Consider the following 14242-nt stretch of genomic DNA (forward strand, 5'->3'; position numbering starts at 1 on the left):
AAAAGCGGCGTAAAACCAAACTCACTCACTCAGTGCAGTGTACACGTAGCCCTTCAGATTGCTGTATATTGATATGGTGGGGGTATTCAGTAAAGTTCAAGTTTAACTGGCTGGCTCTCAGGACGTGCTGCTACAAGCAAACACATTCGCCTTCATGCAGATTGTTTAAGTGACGGTTACAACAGGCAGGGCTAGACATGTTTACCCTCTTAGTGAACACCTGGTTATAAGAGATCAGTTCAAGAAATTGTCACCGCTAAATAGCGATTAATGCCAAATGGAATCTAAACAGTGACGTTTATATATCTTTTACTACGGCCAACTATTCGGGTAAGTGACCACGTGAACCAATGGATGATAAGTGTGAGTGAGTGAGTTTAGGTTTACGCCGCACTCAGCAATATTCCAGCTATATGGCGGCAATCTGTAAATAATCGAGTCTGAACCAGACAATCCAGTGATCAACAGCTTGAACATCGATCTACGCAATTGGGATACGTGTCAACCAAGTCAGCGAGCCTGACCACCCGATCCCGTTAGTCGCCTCTTACGACAAGCATGGGTTGCTGAAGATCAATTCTCACCCGGACCTTCACGGGTAGGATGATAAGAAGAGTGCTGATACGTTATACATTTAACAACCTGTCTGGTCGATCTTGTAGCCAGTATGTACCTGTTCTGGTCAGGAATCCGACATGTTACCCGACATCTGTGTCTGTTTAATGTTGCTTGTAAACCAGTCTATTTCATATTTATGGTGCACTCATTGCTTAACCAGCCTCTCAAAACTAAACTTAAAATGTCGGTGGATAATCCGTGCTAGAATTGGTCTCAAGGGTCATACCCCACTTTGCCGGACAGCTGATGTGATGATAACGAATTAAGAGTAACGGTCCGCTAGTTTGCCGGCTGTAGTCTGTTTTCAGTTATTACTTGTCACCCATAGGCATTTGGGGGACATGAGCGTTTGGCAGACTGAGTTCGAAATCATTAATTACAAGGCACCAATTTGTTTTGAGTGAACTCGATTTCTAGTAACTGATTTTAGTTAAATCGAATTATATTAGCTGAATTGAGTGAAGCTTATTCCAATGATTTTTTCTGAAGTTTTGCCTGTATATAAAGAATGTAGACATGGTTCGCTCATTGCAAAATGGCAAACGCTCCAGTTAACATTCCAAATTCGAGGGGAGGTAGGTAGACACTTAATCTATCTAGGTCACAAGTTTAGGGTTAAGAGCACAAAAAGGGACCGAGTTCATTTGAAATGTTGTAAGACCGGTTGTCTTGCTACGGCCCACACCGTCAGTGATGTTCTCAGCAGTTCCAGGAACACACACAACCACCATCAAGATCAAGTTCAGTTCAGAAAATATTAATGCATATTTATTTATGTCTTCAGTAAGCATTTTCTCGTTTTCAGAAAATGTACGAAATAGGTGTTTATGAATTTTATCATGAAGATAAAATGTACCAAAAATGTTGAATTGGTGAAATATGAAATATCGAGATGAAGCAACAGTGTGTACTTTCTTAGGCCGAAACAGACTATAAGTTAATAACCTATTGTTTAAAGGATTATCGCGCATCAGTGAATTTTTATCTATAACAAAAGCGTCCGGCAAAACGGGAACCCCCGTCTCAAGATACCTAGGCTGGTTGTTTGGATGCGACCGAATTGGTCAGGTAATCAGGCTGATTCTGTGTCAATGTGACCCAACTCGGTCGTGGAATCAAAGAGGTAAGTATGCACATTGTGTGTGTGCGTGCGTGCCTCTTGCGAGCGTGCGTTCTTGAGAGCGTGCATGTGTGACTGAACAGTTCAATACATTAGGAAACGCAAAAGATGGAGGAATATGTATTTTAAGTACTATTGCTAGATGAAATGACATTTTACATGGTTACTTAGCAACACGAATAACCCTAACATGTATCTCCAATTGCTTTGGTCGTGGCATCATCACCGTTTGATAGTTATTCATAAACACATGCTTATGATTAAGTCGGAATTTCGGCAGAGATTAATGTTGGATGTGTAGACTGACTGACTGACTGAGTTTAGTTTTACGCCGCTTTTAGCAATATTCCAGCAATATCACGGCGGGGGACACCAGAAATGGGCTTAACACATTGTGCCCATGTGGGGAATCGAACCCGGGTCTTCGGCGTGACGAGCCAACGCTTTAACCACTAGGCTACCCCACTGCCCCTGGATGTGTAGAGGGCTCTGTCACTTCTAATGACTGTGGACCCGTGAAGATCCAGGGTAGAATAGGTCTTCAGCAACCCATGCTTGCTACAAAAGGCGACTATGCTTGTAGTAAGAGGCGACTAACAGGATCGGGTGGTCAGGCTCGCTGACTTGGTTGACACATGTCATCGGTTCCCAATTGAGCAGATCGATGCCCATACTGTTGATCACTGGATTTTCTGGTCCAGACTCGATTATTTACAGACTGCCGCCAAAAAGCTGTAATATTGATTAGTGCGGCGTAAAACTAAACTCACTCACTCTAATGACTGTGTACTTAATAGGGCTGCGCAATATAACCGGTTTACCGGTTCAGACATGAAAACGATACGTATGGCGATACGATGATCGAAAACCGGTATTTTGGCATGCATTCAGAAAACTTCGTAACATTCGGAAATCTACGGATATTTCCGTTTTTCACACCGGAAGTCATGCGTTTGTTGTAAAATGGCGACCCTCAACAACGAACAATTTACTGTGATGCCAAATACTGGGGCAAAGGCTTCAGTATGATGTTAAATTAACTCGATTATAAGTAGATTTTTGTTAAAAAATACTTCTTGCAATATATTGCAATACATATTGCAATATATGCTTTCGCATCGCAATATATTGCAATATGAAAATTCTCTGCAATACCCACCCCTAGTACTTAACGAGTTTTTAACTAGACAGAATGTCAGGCTTCAGACAGGTCTGGTAACTAGTAGAATACAATTTAGTGGATGTGTTACGATCCAAACGCATACATAATACAACTTTATTGATTTTCTTCTACATATAATTCATGTCGAAATATGACAGTTGGGACAAATGGGTTGACAGTTAGGAAATAAATAATTTCATGTAACAAGCCTAAATGGAGCACGATTACTTTGTCTCCAAGACAACAGAGAACAGATTAAATAGTCTGATTCAAGTCTAGAATGATCTGGCAAGTCTGTATTGCCTTAGCTCCGTAATCCTTCCAAATCTGCAGTAATCACAAGCGAGAATCTGATCTGTGTTACCAGATAATCTTGCTTTGTCCACTTATGGTTAGATCTGATGTGGGTGACACTGCCATCAAATCTCCAACCTCTGAGTTCCATCTGGATGTTTTCAATTTGTAGATATATATACATATATCTAAAGAAATAAACAAAGACTATTTAAATAAGAAAACTTTATTTCTGTACAGTGCAGCACTCCGTATTCACAATGAATACAATTATGTATCTCCGTGTTACAACTTCAGATAACAATCGATTATAAATATTTATTAATAATAACACACTTTGACGTCGTACAGCCAGTAAGACATGATTAAGATGACCAGTGGCGCTGTGCAGACACCCATGATGTGAAACAAAAGAAGGTCACTAGAATGTGTGATGTCCAGGATATATATGTATATATACAATGCATTCATATTATCCAACAAAGTACGCAACAACACTGAATGGATGGAGTGGAATATCTATACTACTGAGTGATAATCTGTTTCGATACTTTATTTATGTTTTGTGATTCTCAAAGTTCATCGGTAAGTTTGCGTAGCTAAGGAGCAGTACATACTGCCCCAAAAATATTTCATACGAAACTGATAGTCGTTTATGACGTCACTTTATGACGTCACAAATTGATATGGTACGAGTATCTTGTTTACACGATACATGTTTTTCTAAAAAAAAATCCCAAATATAACGTGTTAAGAATAATTATCAACAAAAATATTCTGAAAAAGTGTAGCGGGCTAAAACAAGAGGACAGGGGTTTTTTCATCATATATGTGGAATTTTCATCATATATGTGGCAATTTTGTCATTTATATGGAAGTTTTATCATTTATATGTTATTTTCACAGGGTAGAATATATTTGATATCTGATATTTGCACAAAGAGATCTTAGCTCTGCGATGATCTTAACTCCTATATAATAACATAGACTTAAGACAGCTACAGCACTAAGATCGCTTTGTGCAAGTGGGGCCCGATAAATATGTACAGCATTCAGTATGAAAATTTATACCCTATAACAATACCTAATGATATGAGTGTAAACAAACTGTACATAGAAAATGTATTTCGTACAACATATTATCGTTCGCACTTTGAAACCAGGTATCCATCAAGGGAGCTAAGTATGTGTGTCGACTGCTAACAGTGACAACACCCAGTAGGATCGGTCCCAGTGAAGCGATGCAGATCAGCATACTCGACCATTGATGGAAATATTCCTCTTGTACTATACCATCCAAAAACATTAGGAGATATTGGATTTACAAGATTGATAAATGCAAATGATGAAGTCAAAGAGGAAACAGATGATGAATTAATGGAAATCTGACAATTTATTCAATTCCATGGTTCACCTGTATGGATATATATTACTTTTTCTCATCTCATGTCCCTGTACACTGTAAAAAAAGTGTTTCAAAGATGAAGATAGTTTGGCTTCTTCCAGTGCCATTTAGAAGTATGTGTGATGAACAACGGGGAAAGTACGGTTATACAACTTCTTTAGTATTAATGTTAGCAGCTTTTCAATGTAGAATCTGACACCGTTACCAAGCAAGTGGTGTATAATACTGCAGGAAGGGCTTATATATATACATGAGGCGAAGTTAGTGCAGTAGGTAACGTCGCCGAAACAACGCCTACATTGATAATACAGAAGTTTTATATCCATAGACCTTTCCCATTTGTTAGAGATGATTTAGCATGTTTTAGCACTAACGAAGCCCTTCTGAAAATGCAGATATAACCTATAAGCATCATGTACTGCTTCCTTTAGATTCTGAACTCAGTCAGTCTTCATGTGACTTTTAAGTCAGTGAGTGAGTTTAGTTTTACGCCGCACTCAGCAATATTCCAGCTATACGGCGGCGGTCTGTAAACTATCGAGTCTGTACCAGACAATCCAGTGATCAACAGAATGAACATCGAATGACGTTTAAGACCTATATGAAGCTTCTGAAGTGGGCCAAGCATCAACGACTCAAATATCCCGGTATCAACATAACAAAAGGAAATGTACAGACATTCGCAAATATGGCTGAAGTAAACAGCAAGGAAAGATGTGTGAGCCAATGATTGTAAATACCAACTGAGAAAGATAGCCCTGTATGAATCTGGAAGTTGTAATGCAATGTGAATTTTAAGGAAAAGTTAACTTCAGAATATTTTTCAATTTAGTTTTACATGTGGAAACATGTCTGCTGGTTTCACGCCAGTAGTATCGATTATTCCTATCGTGATGTTGTGGCACACTTCTTCTATCACAGGAACACAAGTCAGTATGTGTCGGAGATGTTTCCCACGACGAATCAACTTAACATGTAAATAAAAATTATGTTATTTACAAAACGTGTAAAAAATGGTGTAACAAACACTTCTATCCCCAAATCACATAATAATCATATTTGCTGATGGCAAATTATGTTAATAAACAAGGCCCAACACACCTTGTACCATCGTCAGGGCCATCAAAGCCAGATGTCACGTACAACACCAACCGACCGCGCATCAACATAACATCATATTACGATATTTGTCTCTCCAGTAACTTCATGTCATTGACCTGTTGCTCTAAATTTGCTTTTTTCGTTTTCAAATTCTCCAACCAGGTCGTCTGTGCTGCATGGGCAGTTATCAGACCATTAATAGCTGCGGTCAGCGAGTCTCTGTTAAACTGACCCTTTAATTGTTCAACTTGCGTCTTCAGAGAGTTGATGGTGTCGATGTTGAGTCCGGGGACGTTCATGATGATGCCCAGCACTCTGCTTGCCTCCGCCTGCGTTCGGAGGACATCCGTGTTGAGGGCTGTGGCGCCCGTGGCGGCGGTGTTGATGACAGTGGTGGCGCCAGCAACGTCGGCTGTAGTGGAGTCACATTTTGTTTTAGCTGGTGCGAGAATTGTCGTGTTGATGGTGGTAGGGAGGATGGACTTGTTCTGGTATACCGTCAGGTCGGACATGATCCCAAGCTGATTGGCAGTCGCCGCTACCCTCGTGATTGCCTGGCAACAAGAGTGAATGAGGTTTATACCCATTTAATAGGCTACATGAATAAAAGTGGTAGGCTACATTCTGTTCCACATGCGAAATAAATGTGGAAAGTGTAATTCCAAATAAAGAAAGTGTAATCCCAAATATAACATATATTACATGCGAAATAAAGTTAATTCATCATTTCGTTCGTTTGTTCCTTCATTCATTCCGGTTCTACATTCCTGTTCTTAATACACCCTACAGCATGATAGACTTCATAACAGGCGGACCAACGATCTACTAGACTAGATCAACTTTGTAAGGCGTAGACGAAGAAGATTGACTGCAACAGAGTAAAAGTTGCAGTAAATATACTGTTTATAAATGCTGCTCATTTATCATAATGAGACATAAAATGTAAATTTAAAGGTACATGTTAAGAAATTGAAATGTTTACATGCCATTTTTAACCACCTCTACATACACGGTCTTCTCTCAACATTCTACAGTGCACGAACTCTCCTAGACTAACAACTAGTCTCTGAAATGAACATATTTTACTGAAAAATGTTCATAGTGAAAAAAAATTATAATATAATGAAAAGGAGCCCTGAGACTTTCTTCATTTTCAGATGAAGCTGAGGAAATCTAGACTTGCCACATGTTCTAGACTTGCGTGGGCTTTCTTGGATATATTTGCTTCAGGGTCTGTACGAGAGACTAGAACTGTCCGTGCATTCAACACAGCTGAATCACAGTGACCTCTCTTGGTCGCTGAGAAATCGCATGATGCGCTCATAAAATATTAACTGATAATTTTGGCCTCTACAAAAGTCATGCATTTTTGCTTTTACAAATTCGTTTTTGCTCAACCACACAATACATGCATTTTTGCTTTAACAAATTTGTTTGTTATTTAACCGCGCAATACATGCATTTTTGCTTTTAACAAATACGTTTTTGTTTAACCGCACAATACATGCATTTCTGTTATAACAAATTCGTTTTTGTTTAACCGCACCCAGTAATGTTCCAGCAATAATACGGCGACCTGTAAATAATCGAGTTTCGACCAGACAATCCAGTGACCAACATCATCAGCATGATCTACTCAACTGGGTTAGGATCACATGTGTCAACCAAGCCAGCGAGCCTGACCACCCGATCCCGTTAGGCGCCTTTTTCGACAAGCATTGGTTGCTGAAGACCAATTCTAACCCGGATTGACGGGTTTGCCTGAACCAATTATGCCGAGCGTTTACACATAGGTTTCCGACTTGGAAACGTAAAAAAACTATCATCAAGCCCACGTGTGTACGCAAACCTGCGGCAAATCGTATGGTATTGTGTCATGGAACGTTTTACTTAGTGATTATATTCTGAAATAGTCCCGTAAAGTTAACCTGAACCTCACGTCACTGTTCTGAGTCGGTGAGGTAGCCTAGTGGTTAAAGCGTTCGCTCGTCAAACAGAAGATCCGGGTTCGATTCCTCACATGGGTACAATGAGAGGGCCATTTCTGGTGTCCCCCGCCGTGATATTGCTGGAATATTGCTAAACTATTGTGTCACGAGACTAATCTATTAATGGTAAGGTGACGTGAGTTAACTTGAAAACAGTTAATAACATACATCATTCTGGGTCTGGGCGACGGTTTTCGCCTGTCGTGCTGTGTCTAGAGCCAGTGACGATGTTTGCTGTGATGTAGCCATCGTCGTCACCAGTGCAGCAGCATCGTCGATGACCTTTTGACTGTCCGCCGTTACTGCCACCGCACTGGCGAGAGACATTATAGCCTGCTGCTCGACCGCTGTAAAAAAAGACATAAGACAGGTGAAAACACGACCAGGAAGGACATATATCTTTATCTTACCGTGCACATAAATGTCGTTTTCTGATTGGCTGAGCGCTCTTTTCTATTATTTTCAATGTACCCCGCTTACAAGCGAGTAAAAGTTTCTACGTTACTTGCTGGGAATGCCGAACTGTAGGAATTTATTTGGTACTTCGTGTTAGTAATTTTTTATTTCGAATAATTGAGTCGCTTATGATGTACGGAAATTACCGATGTTTTTACGAATGCAAATAGATGGAAAGAAGAAAACTCGAAATTGTTTTTCTTGTCTGTAGTTGTCGGTTTTGACTAATTGCCTAACTCTGGTACTCCTTATGATCCGATACCCGTGCTTCAAACAGTTCAAAATTAACACCGAGGTTTCGGTAAGATAAATACGTTGTTCACTGGTCCCTCGGGGCCCATGTGTTGATGTACACCCGGCGTGACCAGTGAACAACTTATAATGACACAATATGACAGGAAAATGGTCAAACTTACATCAGACAAGGTTGACACAAGACCAGATTGTTTTCTCCGAAGTAAAATGCCACATTTTTCAGTATAACTATGGACCCGAGGGTTTTCCTGTATCTCTTGATCATATTATTATAATTATGTTAAATGCCGTACCGAGTGCCCTGCTCTCGAAGTTCCGCATGGTGTCCCTCATGAATTCCGCCTCTTGGAACAGCTTCTCTGAGTTGAGCTTAGCATCCTCCGCCTGTCTCTCCGCCGCCGCAACCCGGGCGTTGATTTCGTTACATTGGTTGATGATATTGTTGGTGTTCATCCGCTGCTGTTCGGAGTTGCTGATGGCTATCGCTACTTTCGCCGCCTTACTGTCCACCTCAGCTTTACCTGCCACAGCCTGTTGACGTAAGGTCAGAAAAGTGGAATTGGTTGTAACACAGGCTTGTAATTGCATTACATATTTTTAGATTCATTAGAGGGTAATGTTGTCCCATTGCAGCAGGTAGACATTTGGGGGCAAGACTAAGCTAAGCTTCAAGAACACCATAGATCAATCCAACATAGAACAGAAACTTCCCGAAGATTTTTAAGACAATACATTGGGGCAAGCATATTCCCCGTCAGCTCAAATTCCACCCATCTGTCTTTAATCGTATAATGTTTGTAGTTTTAATTTATGGCTGAATTGCTCAATATTCGCGAACAGCCGAAGGGATGATGTAAATCGTCCCTTGGGTCCATACAGGGAGCAAAAGTTATGTAAGTACCCCTGGTCCCTAGCATGGGGATCAGTTGCTGGCGATCTGTTGCCCGATTTTATATTGTGTTGATTTGAAATGATTTAGCATTTTACACTGAACTCAAACTAGTTTTAATTAATTGGTGATAATCAGAGCATATTCTTGCTCCTTCATCAGGTGAATGATGACGAAAGAGCAAGAATTAGCTCTGAAACGTATAAAGAATAAAGAAGTTGTTATCCATAAAACGATTATCCATAGTCGTATAAAGAATTTTTTTTAAATTAAAAAATAAGTTTTAATCCATAAAACGTGTCATGTATTCATTTTCGTCCAACTCCTAAATGCCTTTCAAGTTTTTAAAAAGTATAAATATATTTTTTCTTAGTACATAGCATCTTGTCGTCACGCTATGGCTGAAATATTCTCGATGTGACGTAACTTTTAACTCACTCACTCCATCCATCTGTCCCGTAGTGTTATCCTGAACCTCACGTTACCGTTCCGTGGAGGTGGGTAGCTTAGTGGTTAAAGCGTTCGCTCGTCACGCCGAAGATCCGGGTTCGATTCCCTATATGGGTACAATGTGTGAAGCCCATTACTGGTGCCCCCCGCCGTGATATTGCTGGACTATTGCTAAACGGCGTACAACGAAACTCACTCACTCACTCCGTCCACACCAGCGGTTGTCTGATGATCATCTTTTCACCCTGGATATCCAGTCTACTTATAGCATTATCACTGACATTACTGCCATTACCACTGATATCATATTTTATACTGCCATACTAATTTTATAAATAAATATTAATAGGAACAGGAATGAGACAAAGAGTTGTATTTTATACTGCCGTCAACAAAATTCCATCTGTGCCCGGTGATAGACACCAGTTGGTGTCACAAATTAGACCTGTATGTTTATTTTATTTAGTGTTGGTATAGTTTACCTATTATAGCATTGATATAGTTTACCTATTATAGTGTTGGTATAGGCTACCTATTATAGTGTTGGTATAGGTTACCTATTATAGTGTTGGTATAGTTTACCTATTGTAGTGTTGGTATAGTTTACCTATTATAGTGTTGGTATAGGCTACTTATTATAGTGTTGGTATAGGTTACCTAGCATAGTGTTGGTATAGTTTACCTATTATAGTGTTGGTATAGTTTACCTATTATAGTGTTGGTATAGTTTACCTATTAAAGTGTTGGTATAGTTTACCTATTATAGTGTTGGTATAGTTTACCTATTATAGTGTTGGTATAGTTTACCTATTAAAGTGTTGGTATAGTTTACCTATTATAGTGTTGGTATAGTTTACCTATTATAGTGTTGGTATACTTTACCTATTACATTGTTGGTATAGTTTATCAATCACTTACCAATGCCTTGGTGGCCTCTAAAGTATTTCTAAAAGCTAGGAAAGTTGTGTTCAGCTGTTGTAGTTTCAGATCCAGGTTGTTGAACTGGATGCTTTCGTTCTGCAGGCGGATAGCTGTAGCCAGGGTCGAGTTGCTCTTTGCTTGAATCCTTTCAGCTTCAGCGAGAGCTGTGGTGGACACAGTCTCAAGGACGGAGTCGATGTTGTCGAGCCTGGTGATGTCGGTAGTGGTGTTCCGATGCAATATACTCAGATTGCCTGCAGTCTACAACAGAGAGCATCTCTTGTATGGGTACCTTTGTCAAACAGTTGCCAATATGAATCCATGACACGTTTTATGGATGACAACTTATTTGTATTTTCACACGACGTTTCAGTGATAATTCTTGCTCCTTCATCAGGTGACTGAACAACCGAAATAATTCAACTGAAGAAGCAGCAGACATTAGCTCTGAAACGTTGTGAAAAGAATAAAATGAAGTTGTTATACATAAAACGTGTCATGTATTAATGTTCGTTCAATTTCTAAATGCCTTTCAAGAACGCCATTTGCTGAACTTATGTGATTGTGTTCAAGGGATAAACAACGTTGATCTGCAGCCGATCTTTTTCATCTTTTTCAGAATAAGGGAATCGAATATGTGTGTACAAATAGACATGAAAATTCTTAAACCACCTGGCCATTCACAGGTTTGCCACTTACCGCGTAGTCAGCAATGGACCTGTTGAGCGACAATGTAGATATATGTTCTATCTCATCAACAGTGGCCATAATTGTGGTCACTTGTGACGACGCATCCGACGACAGGGACATCAGGTACGTCTGCACCTCTTTCAGCGACGCCACGAGGGAGGTCAAGGACGTCCATATCTGGGTCAGTGGACCTGGATGAAAGGGCAATACTAACATGAAGAATAACATATGTCAACAATTAAGTAGGTTATTAGGATTGTACCTCGGCAAATTGTCCCCAGCAATTTATTCTTGCCAGGAATCTATTCTTGTAGCAGGAGTGGACACAATTAGAACAGTGAGGTCACTGGACCACTGGCCCACCTTTAAAGCATTAACCCACCACTCTACCACTAACCCACCGTCCCAGCACTACCTTCCCTCCCACAAGCCTATCTACTCCTACCTCACACTTCACCCACGACCTATTTACCTTTCGCTGCATAGATATTCTTGATGTTTGCTACTGCCTGGTCCCTCTTCGAGCTGGCCCCGGTCAAGGTCAAGGTCGTTTCTTCGATGAGCTGCTGTATGAGCGGGAGATCTGAACTGTTGCCAGTGTTGAGGTCAGAGGTCAAGGTCATCAGTGTGTTGTTAAACTGGTCGATCATGCTCTGAGTTCTGGCCTCCTCTGCGTTGGCATCATTCAACTGAACAGGAATGAGACAAAGACTTGTATTTCATACTGCCGTCAACAAAATTCCATCTGTTCCCGGTGATAGACACCAGTTGGTGTCACAAATTAGACCTATACGTTTATTTATTTTTTAATTTTTTTTACGCCGCACTCAGCATTATTCCAGCTATATTGCGGCGGTCTGTAAGTAATTGAGTCTGGACCAGACAATCCTGTGATGAACATCATGAGCAACGATACGATGACATGTGTCAACCAAGTCAGCGAGCCTGACCACCCAATCCCGTTAGTCGCCTCTAATGACAAGCCTGGATTACTGAAGACCCGGATCTTCACGGGTAGGACCTCTATGTGGTGAAACAGACAATGTCTTCCGTGTGACGACCGAACAATGTGGAACAATGTCTTGGACTAGACGTATCAGTGATAGGGCTGAAACTAATCTAACTGCTGGATTGGTGTGTGTGGTAAAGATTAGTCATGTTAGATTTACTTTGTAGAACTACTCAATGGGATGATTGTTACCCCTCTTCCGATCTGGAGCTGCTAATTTGGTCGATTGGATGCAGTCTTCGATCTCGACCTGTGCGGGTTGATTGTAAGCCATAGTCCAACTTAGACCTGCTAGATTTGTCCATTGTTAGCCTAGATCCAATCTATCACTGCTAAAAGAGTTGATCACTAGCCCTGTTTCGATCCAGAACTGCTAAATGGGTCGATTTTTAGCAATGTTCCGATCTAGAAAAGCTTAAAGGGTCGATTGTTGGCCGGGTTTTTTTTTCATTCTAAACTAGCATTGCTAAATGGGTGGAGAATAGCCCTGTTTCGATCTAGAACTGCTAAATGGGTCGATTGTTAGCAATGTTCCGATCTAGAAAAGCTTAAAGGGTCGATTGTTGGCCGGGGTTTTTTTCATTCTAAACTAGCATTACTAAATGGGTGGAGAATAGCTCTGTTCCAGTCTGGACCTTCTAAAGTGACGAATTTATTCCGTTCAACTTACGAAATTAAGAAGTCTGTCAAGGGACCTCGATGCGTTGTCGACCCTGTCCACAAAGTTGCCAAGTCTCTTGGTGTCATCGTTTGCGTTGAGGGTGGACAGCGTGTCAGTCATGTTGGTGAGTAGTCCTCGCAGTTTGTCCGTCTCCTTCATCACGAGCTTGTAGCACTGGTCACACTCTGACACAGCGACAAAGGTCAAGGTTAACGAAAAGCATCAAATGTTACGTCCTTGCATAATATAGTGTCAGCTTGCATGACTTTACTTCATTACAGGGCAAAGGCCATGTCTGGTTCTGTTGCGTACCAGGAACGTGTGGCCGTTGGTCGAATCCCAGATTTGCATTAATACTGTTCATTGGTTTGTGTGAACCATACCCGTGCAGGATAAGCTGAAACGTCGTATATCCGAAATACTGCTCAAACTCACTCACTCACTCTAACTTAATATCTATCACTCTCAAGTCCAATAATTCGTATCGAGTTATGGTAGTTATCCTATAGGCCTACCTTGACAAGCCGGCACTGCGAGGTTGTGCTAGTTATCCTATAGACCTAATCCGATATATAACCCGACACTGCGAGGTTATGGTAGTTATCCTATAGGCCTACTCCGATATATAACCCAACACTGCGAGGTTATGGTAGTTATCCTATAGGCCTACTCCGATATATAACCCGACACTGCGAGGTTTTGGTAGTTATCCTATAGGCCTTTTCCGATATATAACCCGACACTGCGAGGTTGTGCTAGTTATCCTATAGGCCTACTCCGATATAAAACCCGACACTGCGAGGTATTGTAGTTATCCTATAGGCCTACTCCGATATATAACCCGACACTGCGAGGTTATGGTAGTTATCCTATAGACCTACTCCGATATATAACCCGACACTGTGAGGTTATGGTAGTTATCCTATAGACCTACTCTGATATATAATCCGACACTGTGAGGTTATGGTAGTTATCCTATAGACCTACCTTGACAACCCGACACTGTGAGGTTATGGTAGTTATCCTATGGACCTACCTTGACAACCCGACACTGTGAGGTTATAGTAGTTATCCTACAGACTTACCTTGACAACCTTGACAACCCGACACTGTGAGGTTATAGTAGTTATCCTACAGACTTACCTTGACAACCAGACACTGTGAGGTTATAGTAGTTATCCTACAGACTTACCTTGACAACCAGACACTGTGAGGTTATTGTA

At 40.8% G+C, this 14242-nt stretch overlaps 1 protein-coding gene and 1 long non-coding RNA gene across 2 annotated transcripts; one reads left to right on the plus strand and one right to left on the minus strand.

Annotated features, from left to right (window-relative positions):
* The first annotated feature begins 3410 nt into the window (after nt 1-3410).
* LOC124256898 lies at nt 3411-3816 on the plus strand. Its single transcript, XR_006893122.1, has 2 exons — nt 3411-3548; nt 3586-3816. It is a non-coding gene; the product is annotated as an uncharacterized LOC124256898 (long non-coding RNA).
* Nucleotides 3817-4631: 815 nt separating this feature from the next.
* LOC124256897 lies at nt 4632-14242 on the minus strand. Its single transcript, XM_046690868.1, has 8 exons — nt 14212-14242; nt 13029-13204; nt 11822-12038; nt 11359-11540; nt 10657-10920; nt 8693-8930; nt 7857-8035; nt 4632-6254 (listed from the first exon to the last, which is right to left on the minus strand). Exons 2-8 carry the CDS (start codon nt 13176-13178, stop codon nt 5778-5780), a joined length of 1707 nt encoding a protein of 568 aa, XP_046546824.1. The 5' UTR covers nt 13179-13204; nt 14212-14242; the 3' UTR covers nt 4632-5777.

The sequence above is a fragment of the Haliotis rubra genome, unplaced genomic scaffold (genome assembly GCF_003918875.1).
Source record: "Haliotis rubra isolate DU_JTF1 unplaced genomic scaffold, ASM391887v1 Scf642, whole genome shotgun sequence".
Taxonomy (NCBI): Eukaryota; Metazoa; Mollusca; class Gastropoda; order Lepetellida; family Haliotidae; genus Haliotis; species Haliotis rubra.

What these genes read in the sequence shown, in the direction of transcription:
- LOC124256897 (XM_046690868.1), bottom strand. Translation starts at nt 13,178, where the DNA reads ATGAAGGAGACGGACAAACTGCGAGGACTACTCACCAACATGACTGAC. An exon ending in GAATATCTATGCAGCGAAAG is followed by an intron (nt 11,541 to 11,821) that starts GTAAATAGGTCG and finishes CCTTTCATCCAG; the next exon opens with GTCCACTGACCCAGATATGG. An exon ending in CTTCGAGAGCAGGGCACTCG is followed by an intron (nt 8,036 to 8,692) that starts GTACGGCATTTA and finishes CTTTTTTTACAG; the next exon opens with CGGTCGAGCAGCAGGCTATA.